Genomic DNA, 20,275 nt, shown 5'->3' with positions numbered 1-20,275 from the left:
TTCTTTCATTATTTCATACTGCAGCCAGATTGATCTTTTCAAGACGAGTATCTAATCATGTGACTCCTCCTCCCCACTCTCTTCCTAAAATCCTTACTTGCCTCCCTTGGCTCAAATGCCTACATGGTTGGTCTCTGCCCACTTCTGTCTGATGTCACACCACTCTTTTCTCTACATTCTGCCTCAAGACACATAATTATTTTGGTTTTTCAAATGTAACTGTTGTTACCCTGTACACCAACTCATCGCTTCCTCCAGGATGTCTTCCGTGAATTCCCTCAATGCCTAGGTCTTCCTACAATGAGCTCTTATGTCATTGTGCATCTGTGCTTAGTATCACTCACCACCGTTTTTAATTGCACATTTATTGGGTAGTTATTTAATTGGTGTCTAGCTTTCCCAGTGGACCAGTAGCTCCATGAGAGTAAGAACCATGTCATTTTGCTATTTTATCTCTGACACTTTGCACAGGCCTGGCTTATAGTAAACATTTAATAGATTTTCAAAGAAGCAATAAAAGGAATAAATGAATGTTAGCAGCCAAACTTCTGTTCACCTTACTCTGGAACAGGAGTTGGCAAACTATTGTTTGAGAGCCAAATCCAGCCCTTCATCAAATTTTGTAAATAAAGTTTTATTGGAACTCAGTCACACCCATTCATTTATATATTGTCTATGGCTGCTTTTTCACTATAGAGGCAGAGTAGTTGCAACAGAGATACTATGACCCACAAAATGTTTACTGTTTGGCCCTTTATAAACAATTTGCTAATTCTTACTCTAGAATCATGTGAGCTCAAACTAAAAAATGGGCTTCTGAGCATGGAAACAGTACTAACCTATGCTGACTAACAGGCTAACCTGTGCTTCTTTTGTTAGGTGTTTGAAATGATCATTAACCCTGGAGATAATGTCCTCCTAGATGAACCTGCTTATTCAGGAACTCTTCAAAGTGTGAGTATACATTTTTACTAAAGGCAACTCTCTTGTAGTAAATACGAAGAAAACTTATAATAAAGGTTTTATAATAACTTTATTATAATAAAGTTAATATCTTGTTAACTTTAAAATAATCTGTCCACAGAAAAATGAAATAGCATCTTTTATCCATAAGCAGGATAATCTTAAATGATATATACAAAGTATGTTAAATGTATCCTCTTCTTTGTACATTTCTTTTTTAAAATTAGATTATGCAAAATCATGTCCAATTATCTTAATATTTCACTTGAAATGTAACTTAAATTACAAAAATTTATTTTTATTACTATCTTATTACCATATGCATAAGTACAACTATGTTATGTGTCACTTTAGTATACTTATATGGTATAATGACGACTTTCCATTCCAAGGTTAGATCCGTGGAACTGTGATTTACAGAATGAGGAAGCTGATGATCTGACTCTGCTCTGCACTGGTCAGAGCACATTGCTGAGAATTAGGTTTGTTTGGGGCAGTCTACTTTAAGACAGAAATGTCCACAACTGGAGCATACTCAGAGAAAGATAGTCAGAGTAAATAGGGAATTGGAAGCCATATCATATGATGAATGGTTGTAGGAACTGGAGCTATTTTCCCCAGAAAGAAAAGACTCAACAGAGGCATGAAAACTGTCCTCAAATACATAGAAGTTAGCCATGTGACAAAAGAATTAGATTTATTTGTACATGACCTTAGGTTAATAGAACTGGAACCACAGGGAAACAAGTTCACCTCTGTATAAGAACTTGCTAACCATTGGCCTTACCGGACTTCATAACGGGTTACAACATTGCCCATCACTGTAGGTGCTCAGTCACTCTTGACTGCCACCTAACACAAATATGGCAAAAGTAATTCTAGCTTAGAGTAGGGGAATTGAATGCGATGACTTTTATGCTCTATTGATTCCAACTTCATGGATCCTCTTAATTTTTTCAAATTTTATATTATTTTTATGAAAATCAACATATAAAGCAATATATAAAACAATTCCATTTGTAATAGCATCCAAAAGAATAAAACACCTAGGAATAAATTTAACAAAGGAGGTGGAAGACTTGTACATTAAAAACTGAAAAATTTTGCTGAAAGAAATTAAGCAAAACTCAAATAAATGGAAAGACTTCCACAGTTCATAGATTGGAAGACTTAATATTGTTAAGATATTAATACTACCCTAAGCAATTTACAGATTCAATACAATCCCTATCGATATGCCAACAGCCTTTTTTGCAGAAATGGAAAAGCCAGTCCTCAAATTGATGTGAGTTTAAAGGACCTAAATAGCCAAAATAATCTTGAAAAAGAACAAATTTGGAAGACCCCCACTTCCCAATTTCAAAACTGCAAAGCTGCAGAAATCAAACAATGTGGTACTGGCATAAAGACAATCATATAGACCAATAGAATAGAACTGAACATCCAGAAATAAACCCACAAATCCAATTGATTTCAGTAAGGGTGCCAAGATCATTCAGTGGGGGAAAGGATAGTCTCTTCAACTGTGGTGCTGGGACAACTGGATTTCCACATGCATATAAAAGAACTTGGACCCTTACTTCACACCATATGAAAATTTAACTCAAAATGGATCAAAGACCTAAATATAAGGGCTAAAACTACAAACACTTAGGACATAAGGGCAAATTTTTATGGGCAAATTTTTATGACCTTAGATTTGGTGGATTTTTTAGATATGACCAAAAATATGAGCAACAACAACCACAAAAATAGATAAATTGAACTTGAAGATTTAAACGTGGTTGTGTATCAAAGGACATTATGAAAACAGTGAAAAAAGAGTCTATACAGTGGGAGAAAATATTTATCATAATATATCTGATAAACCTTTAATAACCAGAACATATAAAGAACTCCTACAACTCAACAACAGAAAGATAAACAACCCAATTTAAAACTGGACAAAGGGCTTAAATAGACATTAGTCTGAAGAACATGTGCAAAAGGCCAATAAGCACATAAAAGATGCTCAACATCATTAGTAGAGAAATGCAAAGCAACATAAATCAACGTATGAAAGCCACAAGTTCCATGATCGTGTAGTGGTTAGTACTCTACAATGTGTGACCGCTGTACCTGCAGTCTGATTATTTGGCAAGACTCAGGCTTGGGGAAAAAAATTTTTTTAAATAGAGAAAAGCAAATCAAAACTACTGGGAGATACTACCTCACACATACCACGGTGGCTATTATTTTTAAAAAATTAGTGAATATGTGAAGAAACTGGGTTCACTCATTGCTGGTGGAAGGAAATGTAAAATGGTATGGCCACTGTGGGAAAGTTTGTCAGTTCCTCGGAAAATTAAAATAGAATTACCATGTGACCCACAATTCCACTCATGGCTATATACCCAGAAAGGATTGAAAACTGGGACTCAAACAGATACTTGTATACAAATGTTCATTGCAATATTATTTACAGTAGCCAAAAGGTAGAAGCAACTCAAGTGTCCATCAGTGGATGAATGGATAAATAAAATGTGGTATATACATACAATGGAATATTATTCAGCCATAAGAAGGAACAGAGATCTGATACATATTACAGTATGGATGAACCTTGAAAGCATTTTAACTTTAAGAAGCCAGACACAAAAGGACAAATATTGTATTATTCCAATTATATGAAACATCTAGAATAGACAAATTAGTGGAGATAGAAAGTAGATGAGTGGTTACCAGGGGCTGGGGAGAGTAGAGAATGGAGAGTTATTGATTAATAGGTACAGAGTCTCTATTTGGGGTGAGGAAAAAGTTTTGGAAATAGACAGAGGTGATGGATGCACACATTGTGAATGTAATTAATGCCACTGAATTGTACTCCTAAAAATAGTTAAAATGGACTAGACGAGGTGGCTCACGCCTGTAATCCCGGCACTTTGGGCAGCTGAGGCTGAAGGATTACTCGAGGTCAGGAGTTCGAGACCATACTGGGCAACATAGCAAAGCACATGTCTACAACTTTTTTTTGTTTGTTTAATTAGCCAGGCAGAAGACTGAGGTGTAAGGATTGCTTGAGCCCAGGAGCATGGTGTTACAGGGAGCCATAATTGCACCACTGCACTTCAGCCCAGGCAACAAAGTGAGACCTTGTCGCTTAAAAAAACAAACAAAAAAGGCTTAAAATGGCAACAATTTTACCACAATAAAACTAAAATAAAATAATTACTTTTTCTTAATGATTGGATACTCATAATTTATTTTCCTAAACTCCTAAGATTTAAGATTACATAATGTCTATGAATGTAAAACCGGTGTCTACATATAAAGCGTGCATATACACATGCACAAATGTTTTCACATACCCAAACAGAAAAACAGAAACTGTAAGCCAAGCTTTGAGGAAATATGCTAATAAGCAGTATGTGTTTAGTTTATGGCCCAGTATTGATTTGCTTTATTCATGGTAGATGTGCTTTATAAGGTTAAGGCCTTTTAAATTTGTCATAAGGAGGATCTGAATTGTTCTTTTTTTATGCATCATTCTACATTCGACTGCTAAAAGAGTGTTTGCTTTTCATTTGCAATTTTTTTAGAACCTCATTCAATTATTATTTCTTAAGTTCCTTTTTTTTTCTTTAATGCTCAACCATGAATGAGATTCCACAAATTTGTATAAAGCTAAGTCTATAACCAATGCCAGTACATGCCAGTTCAGCCTTAGCAATTGGTAAAATATGGAAATTCTACTGTACTGCTTGGTGATCTGCTCATCCCATTCAGTGTCCTGCCACTACCCTGGCTTCCCTGACCCCTCTCCTAGGACCACCCTGAACCTCCCATGTTCCAGAGTTAATGTCAGCATAACAGGGGGCCTAGAGGTCCGCATTCCAGGCTGTGCTGTATCTGATATACCCATGCTATACCACTTGTTAAATATTTTTAATATCACCTCTGCTTGTGACTATTTTATATATGAACACAACAGTAAATGAATCATGTGATTTACTCTATCAAAAAACATTCATTTGTAAAACCCCTACTTCATAAACCAGTAATAATTATAATTATGAAGATAATTCATGGGTACTCATCAGGGACGTAAAGATGGCAACAAAAGATACTGAGGCTGACTGCTGGGGGGAGTCAGGAAGGGGGCAAGGGCTTGAAAAACTACCTATTGGGTACTATGCTCAGTACCTGGGTGACAGGAGCAATTGTACCCCAAACCTCAGCATCATGCAGTATACCCACGTAACAAACCTGCACACGTACCCCTTGAATCTAAAATGAAAGTTGAAAAAGTAATAATAATAAAGGAAAAATCAGAAAAAAAGATAATTCCGTCAGAAGGAGCTAGGTTATGCTGTAACCAATGACCCCAGTACAGTTTTATTTCGCTTACATTCCATATCCACTACAAGACTACTGGAGCTCAGTTCCATGCCATCTTTCTTCTAAGCCCCAGATTGACAGAAGCAATTTCTATCTGAAACATGGTCAATCTTAGAGCAGAGGGAAAAGAGACATAGACAACCACAAGCTGGATTTTAAAGCTTCTTACTGGAAGGAACATGCATCACTTCTGCCCCAAATTTGTTGCCCACTGCAAGACACATGGCCATACCTGACGTAAATGGGGCAAGAAAGAATTATATAATTCTCTGGGAAGGGACAGGAGGTATTTTTGAACAATAATGGTATCTGCCCCAGGGGCATGGCAGCTCACGGCTGTAATCCTAGCACTTTGGGAGGCCAAGGCGGGTGGATCATGAGGTCAGGAGATCCAGACCATCCTGGCTAACATGATGAAACCCCATCGCTACTAAAAATACAAAAAATTACCTGGGCGTGGTGGCGTGCACCTGTAGTCCCAGCTACTCGGGAGGCTAAGGCAGGAGAATCACTTGAACCAGGGAGGTTGCAGTGAGCCAAGATCACGTCATTGTACTCCAGCCTGGGTGACAGAGCGAGACTCCATCTCAAAAAAAAAAAATAAATGTATAACCTCAACCCTCAGGAGCTCAGAGCTGGTTGCGGGTTTATATATTTTTAAGGGTATGAATGAGCAAGTTCTTAGTTAGAAAAAAAAAAAAACCAATAGCACTTACATTTGTAATCATGACTGACTCAGGCTTTCTTTTGTGCTCAACAGCTGCACCCACTGGGCTGCAACATTATTAATGTTGCCAGTGATGAAAGTGGGATTGTTCCAGATTCCCTAAGAGACATACTTTCCAGATGGAAACCAGAAGATTCAAAGAATCCCCAGAAAAACACCCCCAAATTTCTTTATACTGTTCCAAATGGCAACAACCCTACTGGAAACTCATTAACAAGTGAACGCAAAAAGGAAATCTATGAGGTATTGTAGAAGAATGGGTTAAAGTAGTTGTGTTCCTGTTTCTTTGTGACTTTTTAGAAGAGCACTATGCAAGCTCCCTTTCTTATTAGCCTTTTGCTTTCAAGGAATATAATTTTTAATAAAAGGAAATCATATATGCTCAGGGTCCTAATAAATGTAGACACAATAAATTTCTGCATCTTTCATTAGTTATGAGATTTTTTCTTTCCCCATAATTGATGTTTTAATATAAAAGAAATAGCATCCTTGGCCTGATGTTAAATTTTATGAGATTATTTAATATTTTATCCCAAGTTTGATTTCCATTATTTTCTGTGTTGTTAACTTGTCTGTTCTGCTTCCTACTCCTTGTCATCTTAGGTAACCAAGAATTCTTTAAAAATAAGAGGCATGCTCCCCTTTCATAAAATCTCTTTGAGATACCGATGATGCCTAGCTTTTCACTATAAACATTTTTTTAAGTATCAAGTATATATTAAGCTCCCCAGAAATCTTTGAAAAATAAGAGAAATGTGCCTTTTGGAAAGTCTCTTTTTATGTACCTGACTGTGTCCCCAACCTTTCACTACAAATAGCTTTTTAAAATAAATACCAAACCCATGTTAAACTCTATAGAATTTAGTCACATCCAGTGGAATCATAGGAAAGATTTCAGCCAGTTCCTTTTACTTAGAAAATTTTTAGGTTCAAAATATTGCCTCAGGTTGGGTGCAGTGGCTCACGCCTGTAATCCCAGCACTTTGGAAGGCTGAGGTGGGAGGATGCTTGAGCCCAGGAGTTCAAGACCAGCCTGTGCAACATAGCAAGACCCCAACTCTAAATATATATATATATATATATACACACACACACATATATATATACATGTATCTATATAAACACACGTATACACACACACACATACACATACACAGTCATGTTCTTATGTTTGTACTTTCCAGGCTCTGTCCTGAGTTCTCTTCTCTGTTTACATACTCCCCAGACAGCCTTGTCCAGTTTTATAGCTGTCTATTCCATTACGTACACGATGACCGGCACATTGCCTGGCCCCTACCTCTTCCCTGAGGCCCATGCTTCTGTATCCAACTTTCTGCTGATACCTCCACAGAGATGTCTAAAAATCATTTCACACTTAACATGCCCAAAATAGAACTCCTGATTTTCCACAGCCCCACCCCAAACCTCTGATCTACAGCCTCTCACATTCTCCATCTCCATAAAGAGTGCAACTATGAATGGTTACCCTTTATTCCTGTTGTTCCCTCCTTTGCCCCCCATCCCCCACATCTTGCTTCTCCTGTGGACTCTACCACTGAGCTTATCCAAGTCCATCCATTTTTCTCTGTTGTCATCACTGTCCCCATCTTCTGAGCCCCTGCCTGCCCTCACTGGACTCCTCCAATGCCTTCTTCACTACACCAGCTGCATTTCGCCCTGCCCTCTAACCAGTCACACTCTTCACACAGCAGCCAGCCACATCTGTCCCTGCAGAAATGTCAGTATAAAGCCCAGCTCCGGGTTCTCCTGTTTACAGCCCTCCGGTGGTTTCTCCTTGCAGTTAAAATAAAGCCCAAGTTCTTTTATCTGCCTCGCAGAGCTAGGTAACACGGTCGGTCTGTTCTCAAGCCTTCTCTCTTATCATTCTTCTTGCTGCACTTGGGGCAGCCGCACTGTCCTTTTTAGCCCTTAAACATGTCAGGTGTTTTGCTTATCCTGGGGCCTTTGCCTGCATTCATTCCTCAGTCTAGATTCTTCTTCTCTGATATTTGCACAGCTGACTCCTTCCTGTCATTTTAAGCTCTGATATTACCTGGTCTGGAAGGCCTTCTCAGTGATTGAACCTGAAATAGCTACCCTGTCACTCTCTCCCTCACCTGTTGTAATGCTCTGCCCAGCACTTAAAAGCCACCCATCTAGCTGGGCGCAGTGGCTCACGCCTGTAATCCCAGCACTTTGGGAGCCTGAGGCGGGTGGATCACTTGAGGTCAGGAGTTTGAGACCAGCCTGGCCAACGTGGTAAAACCGCATCTCTACCAAAAATACAAAAATTAGCTAGGTGTGGTGGTGCATGCCTGTAATCCCAGCTACTCAGGAGGCTGAGGCAGGAGAGTCACTTGAGCCCAGGAGGCAGAGGTTGCAGTGAGCCAAGATCGCACCACTGCACTCCAGCCTGGGCGACAGAGCGAGACTCCATCTCAAAAAAACAAAATAAATAAAACCGCTCATCTAATGTTTATTCTGCTCATGATCCACAGGCTTATGTATATTCTGTCTTTCCCCCTGGAATCTAACTTCCGTGAGAATAAGAGCCTTTAATGCCTTGTTCCTCTTTTTATCCTCGTTGTCTAAGACAATAGACACACAGTAGTTCCTTGAATGAGTACAAAGAATTATAATTCCAAATGAATTTAATTTTAGATAACTTTTAAGAAATAAATAGATTAAGAAATAAACAATTACTTCAACCTTTTTTAGCTTGCAAGAAAATATGACTTCCTCATAATAGAAGATGATCCTTACTATTTTCTCCAGTTTAACAAGGTAAGTGATTATGTGAACTTATTTCACTATTAGAAGATAAGTTGTTTTAAGTTACTGCACTGTGTTGGGTATTAGGCTGACTGCTGAGTCAGAACTAATCCACTTTTACATGGAAAATAAATCAATTATGATTAATTTGCTACTACTTTACTTTTCAGTCTTCCAGTTTTATTATGGAATTAGTACCTTTCTTTTTTGGTATTACTGCTCTTTCCAGAAATTACTTACCTTCAAAATAGTAGCTGGCTTTCTATACCAGGCACTGGGACAAACAGTAAATCAGGGCTGATGGACGTCTTAAACTCCACATCCAAGTTAACAGCTCATCAAACATCACCCAGGGATGTGGACTGAGTTTCATCTTTGGCAGTTGACTTCTGTGTCTTGGTGGTGGCCGATTAGAATGATGTATGAGAAGGATTAGGAAGCCGTGCTCAAGCTGAAGGAGAAAGAGGCTGTGCTCTGTTAGCAGTGTCCCCGATGGACACGAGGAGGCATCACAGGCAGCGCATCACACATTTGCCACCCTGTCATTTATGTCCTGGATCTTACTGCAGAGTAATGGGCATTTAGATTGATTCTCACACTATCATGTATGTGAGCTACCTTTCATGATGACTTTTTTCAGATAGATGATAATAATGTTAAGACCAAAGCGTGATTCTTCAAAAGCCAACACTTTCTTCGCTCTTAGGGCTGCGAAGAACATATACTTGGATTCAGCTTGCCCCTTAAATATACTGGGAAGAGATAAGAACTCTTGATTTCTCTACAGGGTTTCCTAAAACATCACTTTTGCCTCCTGCCTCCCACCATCAGCATGCCAGCAAATTTCCTTTCTCATTTGTAGCTACTTTTAAAGTAAATGTTGAAGTCAGTCTTTCATGTTGACTAATTTCTCATCTTCATTCTCATCATTTTTCTTTCTGTCGGTCCTAAGGATCAGCGTTCTCTCTCTGAACACCCTTCAGTGCTGCTGGCCATCCTCATTATGGTCTTGTTCAAACTAGTGTTTCTTGAGTCCCTCCTGTAAGTCTGTTAATCCTGGATTTCAACCTCTGGGGCAAAGAGGGCCTGTTTGAAGTTTCCCTAAGTTCATAATAATGGCATCTGGAGCAAATAATAAGCCCTTGTGTGTGTTTTTGGCAGAAAAGCCGTGAAGACAAGCAGATGCTAATAAAAGAATATGCATCTTTGTTTGTTATTCCATGTTAAAGGGTTGAAATAAAGGTAAGAGAATATTTGTACTGTTGTTATCCAAATCCATCTCCTGTCTACTCTCTATTCAAAATAATCGTACAGTGACTAACAGAGCTTTCAGACCAGTATTTTTTATTTTTCATTTTAAGTTCAGGGTACCAACATTTCTTTCCATGGATGTTGATGGACGTGTCATCAGAGCTGACTCTTTTTCAAAAATCATTTCCTCTGGGTAAGGCCCTGTGTCTCTAACTTGACGCTAGATCTAATAGAGCCAGAGATAGTACCTCAGTATCTTTTAGTCTAGACAATTTTTTTCACTTAAAATGCTTGTAGTCTACTTGTCTTAAAATACCAGTTTCATGACTAATATTAACACAGGCCTTTTTTTCCCTTTATTCACCTGCAATAGTCAAAGATTCTGGGCTGTTTATCTAAAGTTGTAGTGGGACCAGTCAGGTTTTTGATATCAGGTATGAAAGGGCACGTTTGGAAATACATGGTCGATCTTGTTTTAAATGTACACTTAAATTTGTTTTTGAAATAAGAAGTAGTTAGTTTTATTAGAATGTTTTAATTATCTAGATCCTTTTGTCCCCAGGTCACAATTGTCTGTCTAATGAAATCAGGAAAGTGATATGTATTAATTGTTAATATGGAATTGGTATCATGCCTTTTCTCTTTCCACATAGGTTGAGAATAGGATTTTTAACTGGTCCAAAACCCTTAATAGAGAGAGTTATTTTACACATACAAGTTTCAACATTGCACCCCAGCACTTTTAACCAGGTAAGGACAATTTAGGAAATCGATTTTTTTTTTGTAATCAGATTAGAATTTTTTAAAAAAATAGATGGTAGAGAACAGAAACTCCAAACCTGTTTAGTGACTCATAGTTTGCCTTCTTTGCAGACATGCTAATCTTTCTAAAGAAATGGGTTGGAATGCATTTTAATTAAAATAAAGTAAAATTAATTTAAGAGAATGTGTAAATTTCCTTACAAACTTTGAGAAATTATTGGATCCGTCTGTAACACAACCTCACAGGTTGCAAGAATATGAATAGAATAGAAAAGTTTGTGTAGAATAGGACACTTGTTTGATATTGTATGTTCCATAAAGTGCAGATGGCCCCATGTTTTACCAAGTTGGAGACTTTTTTTCATATTTTTTGTATCTGTTATCAACAGAAGTTCACTATCAATTTATAACATTTTAATTTTTTTTTTTTTTTTTTTTTTTTTTTGAGACAGAGTCTTGCCCTGTCACCCAGGCTGGAGTGCAGTGGCATGACCTTGGCTCACTGCAACCTCTGCATCCCGGGTTCAAGCGATTCTCCTGCCTCAGCCTCCCGAGTAGCTGTGATTACAGGCGCGCATCACTATGCCTGGCTAATTTTTGTATTTTTAGTAGAGACAGAGTTTCACCATGTTAGCCAGGCTGGTCTCTAACTCCTGGCCTCTGGTGATCCGCCCCTGTTGGGCCTCCCAAAGTGCTGGGATTACAGGCATGAGCCACCGCACCCAGCCTAGAACTTCTATTTTAAATAGAAAATCTCCAAATATGTCATGTAACTTTATACATCTACTGTACATTTTTATATTTAGAGAAGCAGTATAGTATGGCAATTAACAGCACGGGTCAGGAGCTGGATAGCCTGACTGAATTCAGGCTGTGGGACTCAGAAAAGTTAACTTAACCCTTGTGCCTCATTAGTAAAATAGAAATTTATAGAGATTACATTTGGTAAAATATATTAATATCTTACAATAGTGCCTGCTACATAACAAGTAGTATATCCATATTTGTTATTTTTACTAGTATTATCAATGTTATTAATTGACATTTGTTTTAAATCACTGACTATATAAGCTAGGCTCAGCTTGTTATATCTTACTGTGGTTTACATGTAATCAAAAGTGAGTTGCTTTTATATATGGCAAAAATTACATTTTCAGGGGATGAAACATGGTATTTATGATTTTATCTCCTTTAGCTCATGATATCACAGCTTCTACACGAATGGGGAGAAGAAGGTTTCATGGCTCATGTAGACAGGTATTGTATCCTTTCTTTAAATATTTATGAACAAAACAGGAGCCCAGTGAACATAGTACAGATCACCTACAGTATTGATTTATTCTTCCTTCCTAAGTATCCTCGGAAAGGAGAGACAATAGGAACGGTCTATTATAAGTCAAAAGTCTATTCATTTTATTAGTTCTTCACCTAGCAAGTCTTCTCAGCATCCAAGGTGTGGTTTGAAAGCAGTGTCCACCCACTCCTAAGGTAGTCCAAAATGCCCACCAGGTTAAGATTTACTTACTTAAATGATGTAATGGGTAAACTATTCATACACATAAATACTTTATTTAATAATGATTAATTGTGAAGCATACATGACACGGGATTTGGCTCAAGTAAAGATGAAGGTGAACATAATTTCCCTAAATAGTCTGTATATTGGTACAAGTTATGGAGTACTTTAGCTGTGTAAATGTGGTACCTCCTAGGACATTTAGAAATAAGGAGGAATGGGGTATTCACATTCCCAGACCAGTGATTCATTATTTCAATAGTATTGTCTTTTATCCTGAGTGATGAGAACCAGTATTTAGACAGCTAAACACAAAGATTGATCCTGCTACTTCTAGGTTCCATATTTTACATAGAAATGGACTTCTCTTTATGAATTTTTATTTTGTAATTATTCTACAATGAAGGAAAAAACACAGCAGCTAAAAGTTTTTCACCAGACAAGTGAAACAAATATGCTCCATTCTTCTATCAAGCATTCAACATTTTAATCAAGATAGAAAACAAATTCTTATAGCCTGGACTCTGGAGACTGTTTTGCTTCTGCAATCAATGTACTGAGCACATCCATTTCATTGTTTTCTTCTTCTAGGGTTATTGATTTCTATAGTAACCAGAAGGATGCAATACTGGCAGCTGCAGACAAGTGGTTAACTGGTGAGTGGAACGTATATTCGTCCTCATGATAAACAGTAGCATCTGTAAAAGTAGGGGATAAACACTGAATATTACTAATAATCCTAGTGGAAAAGAAACAGTCCAGGAGTATTCTTGCCAAGGAAACATTACACCATAAATCATCTCAGAAGCAACATTTGATAAACCTGGGCACAGACCTTCCTATCCACTTTACCTGTCTGCTGCAAAGAATTTGTGATTAAAAAAAAAATCTAAAAATCAGTCACTTACTTAAAGCCTAATAATATCTATTTTCAAAAATTTTAGTTATTTCAGAATTTTACCCCAAAGGGTAAAATTGTCAAACCATTCTTCTCTAACTAAGCTGTACAAAGGCAGATGTCTTATTGACAAATTATTTGCCTTCTAATCATTAACCTCATTTATCTCTGTATTATCTATTGCTAACTTGATTGCAAAATGTTTTAGATTCATTTTTTTATTATGAAGGTCAAATTAATCACATTTAATTATATTATTAAAATGCCTTTGATATAAATAATAGTAAACCAAAAATAGCAATTCCTTATTTCTGTCCTATCTTATTTTCTATAAAGTCTTGGCAAAAACAGAATTAGTGGCTGAGTGCAGTGGCTCATGCCTGTAATCCCAGCACTTTGGGAGGCCAAGGTGGGTGGATCACCTGAGGTCAGGAGTTCCAGACCAGCCTGGCCAACGTGGTGAAACCCCATCTCTACTAAAAATATAAAAATTAGCTGGGCATGATGGCGGGCACCTGTAATCTCAGCTACTTCGGAGGCTAAGGCAGGAGAATCGCTTGAACCTGGGAGGCAGAGGTGGCAGTGAGCCAAGATCATGCCATTGCACTCCAGCCTGGGTGAGGCAAAACTCCATCCAAAAAAAAAACAGAATTAGTATCTTTTTGACAATAGCACTATTTTACCACTTTGCATAATAGTGCTGAAGAAAAACTTTGAATCAACAACAAGTTCTTTTTTTAAAAAGACAGTAATTTAAATCAAAGATCATTATGCTTGTTTTTGATTTCTCTATCCTAATACTCAATGAAACATAAAGCCCACAACTGCTTCTGGAATTCTTGAATTTTAAGTATTTCTTTTCATAATTAATTACATTCTGATAAAAACGCTCATCCACTGGACATCTAAACTATTACAAGAATACTAGGATTTGTTGTAATGCTGGAAGAATCCACAAATAATGGAAGAATCCTCTTCTAAATTGAAATAGCCATGTTTGTCTAGGTATGGTTCTAAGTGAAGGAGAGAGGAGTGGGATTTCTTGCACTACCCTAAGACTGACTACATTGTAAATACGCACACGTGAGCTATTCACTTGCCCACCCTACCTCTCCCTTCTTCCCTCACCCACAGTAACTCTTTGAAATAAAACCCAGAACATCAATTTTGAAGGCTCACAAAATGATATTTTTAAAAATGCTATAATTGAAGGAACTTTTTTAGGAATACTAGTTTCTACTTACTACACTTGTGCCATTTAACAACACACTTTGATATCATCAAAAATGCCTTCCTTTGGAAGACATTTATTCTCTTCTTTTATTTGTAGGTTTGGCAGAATGGCATGTTCCTGCTGCTGGAATGTTTTTATGGATTAAAGTTAAAGGCATTAATGATGTAAAAGAACTGATTGAAGAAAAGGCCGTTAAGATGGGGGTAAAACTGGGAGGTGAAGGGCTGGGAAACCTAAGGAAAAGTTATACTTTTTCTTTAATATTTTGCTTGAATAGAATGGAAAGAAATGTTTCTCGTTGCCCACCAGCCAACTCATAATGTTCTAATATTAGATATTTTATTGCATTATCAAAATCATAAGAGGTTTTTGGGTTACGTAATTATCCAGCTGGTCTAAATTAGTGGAAATATAGTTGTTCATCTCAGCTACTGATCAGTGTAGTGGCTGAGGGTAGTCTCTGGAGCCACACCTGTTGGGTTTGAATCCCAGCACCACCCCTTAGGGGATGTGTGGCCTTGAATAGGTTACCCTTTCTGTGCTTTGTCTGTAAAACAGAGGTAATAAGAATCCCTCTCTCATAGGGTTGCTCTGATGATTAAGTGAGTTAATATATGTAAAGCCCTTAGACTAGTATGTGGCACATACTCAGTGCTCAGTAAGTATTAGCCACTGGTATTTAAAATGAAGGGTTTGTTTTCTGATGATGGAGATAAAGTATACTCGTGGTAGGATATTTGGAAAATGTATAAAAGCATAATGAAAATTTTTTAAATAGCCCATGATTTTACTACCCAGATTTTGTGACCATTTATAGTATAGTTCCTTGAAAAGCTTGTTCTTACAGTATTTTGGCTGTGCACTTATGTTACATAGTTAAAATTATACAGAAAAGTTTGTATCCTGATTTTTTTTTCACTTAAAATTAGCTCATAGAATGTATTCTAGGTTTCTTTTTTTTTCGTCTTTTTATATTTAAATTATAAATCTACTTAGGTTTCATTGGGGGCATCAAGTAAGCTGAAAATTCTAAATATTTTTCTGTGTAGCTTTCCAGTTTACCAGATAAATTATTCCTTCTCCATTAATTAAAGCCATTCGCAAGTTTGTCAGTCTTTTATACACACTGAAACCCTACTGCTAGATTCACTTTTGTCTTGAATCATAAGAACTAAAGGACAGATTGGATTGATGATGGCAAAGTGCCATGCTGGTGCATAAGAGACAAGGTGCTCTAGAAGTTAGACCTAGAGACAGACTGCCTGGACTTCAGTCCTACCTCCACCACCTTGGGAAAGCTATTATCCTCTCTTAACTATCTTACTTGAGGTCAGGACTCAGACTTCATTAATTGTTCTAACCCTAATCACAGCACATAGTAGGTACTTGATAAACAATTGACTTACTTCAAATAAATGCATTGTAGTATAATAAATCAATTTGATACATTCTTTTCTGTCAATGCCATTATCCTCAAAATATGTGGTAAGTGGTTATCTATAGGTATGTCTAAGCGAGGCGCTAAGGATATAGACTTTGTTTTTCCTCTACTCTTCTTCGGTCCTCTTCATTTATCCCATATATCCTGCTACATGTTCTTTTTTTACCTTTTCTAAATAATCTCCAGCTCTATCCCCACTTTGTCAGCCCAGATGTTGGTTATCTTGTGAAGAGATTATTACCACTCCCTTCTCTTTCAGCTCCTTGCTTCTAGTACATCCCAGAACTTTTCCATGCTACTGGGAGAAATGATGGTTTTCATTTTATTTTCAACCAGGACAGAGAAACCCATCTTCTGCCTTGAAATCTTTTGCCCAGAGTACTCCAAATCGTGTCACTCCCAACTCCTCTTGTCTTAGCAGACAGTGTAACAAGCAGTTACTCAATGCTCTTGAAGATCATGATTATACTAGTCAACCCTAACCACCACAGAAGATAAACTTGAAAATCTCAAAGACTTAATAAGCAATAGAAATTTATTTCTGACTCACATATAATTCTAAGATGTGACCTGCAGCCCTCTGTGTTCCAACAGTGATTCAGAGACCTGGGTTTCTTACATCTCGTTGCTTTTCATTCTTCAACACACGGATTCCAAGATGGCTAAAAAATGGAAAGAGCATGGCAGATCACACATGGGATGATTTGTATGGGCCAGCCTTAGTCATCTCTTACCTGGCTTCTACTCACATCCATTGATTAGGATTCGCTCTCATGGTCACACACAGCTAGAAAGAGGCTGGGGAATAGGGTACATGTGATGCCCAGGAAGAAGAGGAAATGGAGCTTACAGTCAGTGAGCTGTCTGCCTGTGTGGCCATCAAGAACAGCAGCTGTTCCGACCACCCCATCTTGACACGCTTATTTAATACTTTTATTCCTTCATTTTATACATTACATTTTTTACCTCCTTTCAGTTGTTTGAATGCACCAATTTTCTTCCCATCTCAGGGCCTTTACTCTCTATCTTTGCCCTCAAATACTGCTCCCTGCTTTTTGCCTGACGTAATTTATCTTTCAGGCCCCAGCTTAAAAGTAACTTTCAGACTTATTAACTTAAAAATTACTTTTCTAGTTAGATTAAACATTTGTTTGTATTTATTACCGTTTATCTTTCTTTAGTAAGCTGTCCTTTCTACATTAAAGCTGAAATTTGAGTGTTCTCAGTTTCCGTGTATTCCTGATGTTTTGAGAAGACAGCATTTGCCATATTGATTCTGAACATTTTTTCAGTTTCTATGTGTTTAGTTTTGTTCATTGTATGACATACACAATTTTTATATAAATTAGTATTTTTTCTTGTGATTTCTTTAACTGCTTTTAAACTTAAAACATCCTTCCCTACTCTGAGATTAGGCTTAACTATATTATCTTTGAGTTTTTCTTTAGTGGTACATTACTTATCTTCCACCAACTCTCTTAGGTATTAATGCTCCCTGGAAATGCTTTCTACGTCGATAGCTCAGCTCCTAGCCCTTACTTGAGAGCATCCTTCTCTTCAGCTTCTCCAGAACAGATGGATGTGGTGAGTGTAGTATTCTCCTCAGTAATACTAGCTAGCAGTTCTATTTTTTTAATGCACGTGTATACTTTCTGAATTAGAATATTACTTAATATCTGTTTGGGTTTCTAAAATTCAGATATTTGTTGACCAGTCATGAACTATCATTAAAAGACCCATTTTACTTTGTTGCTAGACTTCTATAGAAATGAGACTAAATTGGAGTTAAAATTTATTGTCTGCATGAATAATGTATCACAGCCTACTGAGCTGCGTAAATTGTCATGTTATGAGGAAAACTTCTTTCCTTCCTTTATTGAATTAACATGAGCCAGAAGTACAAATTCATGATGGCTGTCAGTCTCTTTCTCTGAAGAAAAAAGTATCAGCAAGGGTCAAATAGAATAATATTCTTAATCACAATCTAGCTTTAACCAAAATAAGCTGTGTATGTGGAAATCAAACAGAAGAGCTATAAATTGAACAGTGCCATTAACCTTGAGAAGAGTTTATATTTATCCTTGGAAAGGGACATTTTTGGCATGTTCTTTATTTACTTGCTTTCTCATGTCATTAAATGTGTTTTTCATAAGTTCTCTCTGTTTTAATGTATTAGTGGAGTTGGGCAATTGAATCTATATAAAATGCAGGTGAGAGATTATGTAAAATCTAAAATAATCCATGTTATGGATAAAATGGAAAATTATCTTGAAGGCCACGAGAACAACAACAACAACAAAATCCTGAAAATCTGATGTACTTCAGTCTTCATATTTTAATAGACATTGATGGCATCCTGCACAGATAAAGTTGATGTTAAACTTGACTTTTCAATGCCTTCTCTCAGCCTTAGACAGATACTCTTTGTTTGGATTTTTAAAGTTGTTACAGAGTTTTCCAATATAGTATCCTAATTTAATTAATTCTAATTTTTTTCTGTTTTAGGCCTTCCAGGTATTAGCACAACTTATAAAAGAATCTTTATGAAGAAATTAAACTAGGTTGGGCATGGTGGCTCACACCTATAATCCCAGCACTTTGGGAGGCAGAGGAGGGAGGATCACTTGAACCCAGGAATTCAAGGCTGCAGTAAGCTACGATCACACCACTGCACTCTGGCCTGCATGCACTCTGGCCTGCATGGCAGAACAAGACCCTGTCTCTAAAAAAAGAGAAAGAAATCAAACTAATCATGCTGCTCATGGATTTTTCCAATAAATTTCTTGTTTTGGCAGGAAGAAATGAACACTGGTATTAGACTTACAGATTAAATTTCCTCAAACATGTCCTATCTGTAGTAATTCAACTAGACACCTTTTAAAGTGCCTCTAAATTCATCAGATGGCCAAACTGTATTTATAATCCACTTAGGCATTTTGAAAAACTTTCAACCTGTAAAAAGTTACTTTTATCTTGGATTTATTATGAAGAACTTTGTAGTTGCTTTATAATTTCCCATAAATTGTCTTTGAGACTAACATTTTACACTGAATTATTTTGAGATTTTTAAAGAAGTAATTAAGTGCAAAATGGTATATAATGTGTACTTTTTCTACTTTTAGGAAAATTTAATGAGAGCTTATTGCAAAAATTGTTATAATTTGGTCATTATAAGTGACTTTTAGTAAAAGTACCATAAACCTTATGTTATGCCACAGAAATTCCTTTAAAATAAAATTCTTAAACTCAACATACCTAAAGGCATCAGACCCATTAATTCTAAGTAAGGAGGGGAGATCATGAACTTAGGAAAATTTACTACATTGTAGTTTCATAATACTACATAATTTACAAAAATACGTTCTTATCAATTATGTAATTTAAATCTACTACAACCGTTTAAGGTATTAGGAAATATTTTTTAACTATTTTTTCTCACCTTTTAAAATCTTTATTAAAGTAAGATATGCTCATTTTAGAATTTTCAAACAATCCAGAATGTATAAGGAATAAAGTAAAAGCCACTCACTGTCTCACCCCTGGTGATAACTGCTATAAGCATTTAGCATGCTTCCTTTGCAATGTTCTCTGCATACACATGTAATATCTAGAATAGGATCTCATTGTGACAGTGTATCATAAATACCCTGTATTCATTTTCTATTCATTTTCTGTGTAACAAATTGACGAAGTGTTCTATGACCCAATAATTGTAAAGTTGTAAGTATCTTTGAGGAATTAGGAAGTTTATGTCATTATCATTTATGCCATCCCTTGTGTATATAAACATCTCCATCACAGTTATTATTTTCCTGCACGTCTGGATGAGATGTTAACATCTTTCAACAGCTAAAATTCTCAAGCAGAAATCTCAACCTCAAAGATCAAAGCAGCTGACCCCAAGCCCAAATCCCTATTTCTAAGGCAACCAGTGGTAATTATGTAGGACTGATTGAAGAGACGCAGGGCCTGGAGGAGGACCAAGATGAGGAACCTGACAATTCTCTTCACTGTGGGAACAGAAAATTATAAATTAGAGAGACTTATAAAAGTAAAATAAGCCTTCCCCATACTTTATTCAGTACTTTTCAACAATAACCAAAATTGCTTAGTCCAGCATTGCATAGATGAGTGCCTTGCTTTGGTTTTGTTCGTTTTTAAGTCACCATCATAGAATAGTTGATTTGTAAATCGACTTAAGAGTTGCAGCTTTCAAGCAAGGGATTATTCCTCACCACAATCTTAACAAATCTGTTTCTTCAAAGAAAACAGCAAGAAAAAGAGTGAGCACACACAGTGCCTTATGACTTAGTGTTTGTTTTTGTCTGCTAAGA

General features: G+C 36.8%; 1 protein-coding gene across 6 annotated transcripts in view; it reads left to right on the top strand.

The window, feature by feature from the left end:
• Window positions 1-19,195, top strand: part of AADAT (aminoadipate aminotransferase) — a 34,252-nt gene extending 15,057 nt beyond the window's left edge. For all 6 annotated transcript variants that reach the window (XM_055384439.2, XM_063705645.1, XM_004040627.4 and 3 more), the window contains 10 exons: window positions 880-954; window positions 6,101-6,310; window positions 8,786-8,851; window positions 10,201-10,283; window positions 10,744-10,840; window positions 12,048-12,109; window positions 12,960-13,024; window positions 14,597-14,703; window positions 17,424-17,525; window positions 18,447-19,195. In XM_055384439.2, coding sequence (XP_055240414.1) covers window positions 880-954; window positions 6,101-6,310; window positions 8,786-8,851; window positions 10,201-10,283; window positions 10,744-10,840; window positions 12,048-12,109; window positions 12,960-13,024; window positions 14,597-14,703; window positions 17,424-17,525; window positions 18,447-18,488 — 909 coding nt within the window. In that variant the 3' untranslated portion in view covers window positions 18,489-19,195. The remainder of the gene's footprint in view (window positions 1-879; window positions 955-6,100; window positions 6,311-8,785; window positions 8,852-10,200; window positions 10,284-10,743; window positions 10,841-12,047; window positions 12,110-12,959; window positions 13,025-14,596; window positions 14,704-17,423; window positions 17,526-18,446) is intronic.
• The last annotated feature ends 1,080 nt before the right edge of the window (window positions 19,196-20,275 follow it).

The sequence above is a fragment of the Gorilla gorilla genome, chromosome 3 (assembly GCF_029281585.2).
Source record: "Gorilla gorilla gorilla isolate KB3781 chromosome 3, NHGRI_mGorGor1-v2.1_pri, whole genome shotgun sequence".
Classification (NCBI taxonomy): domain Eukaryota; kingdom Metazoa; phylum Chordata; class Mammalia; order Primates; family Hominidae; genus Gorilla; species Gorilla gorilla.
The sequence above is the reverse complement of the archived record's forward strand: the minus strand, read 5'-3'. Positions and strand labels throughout refer to the sequence as shown.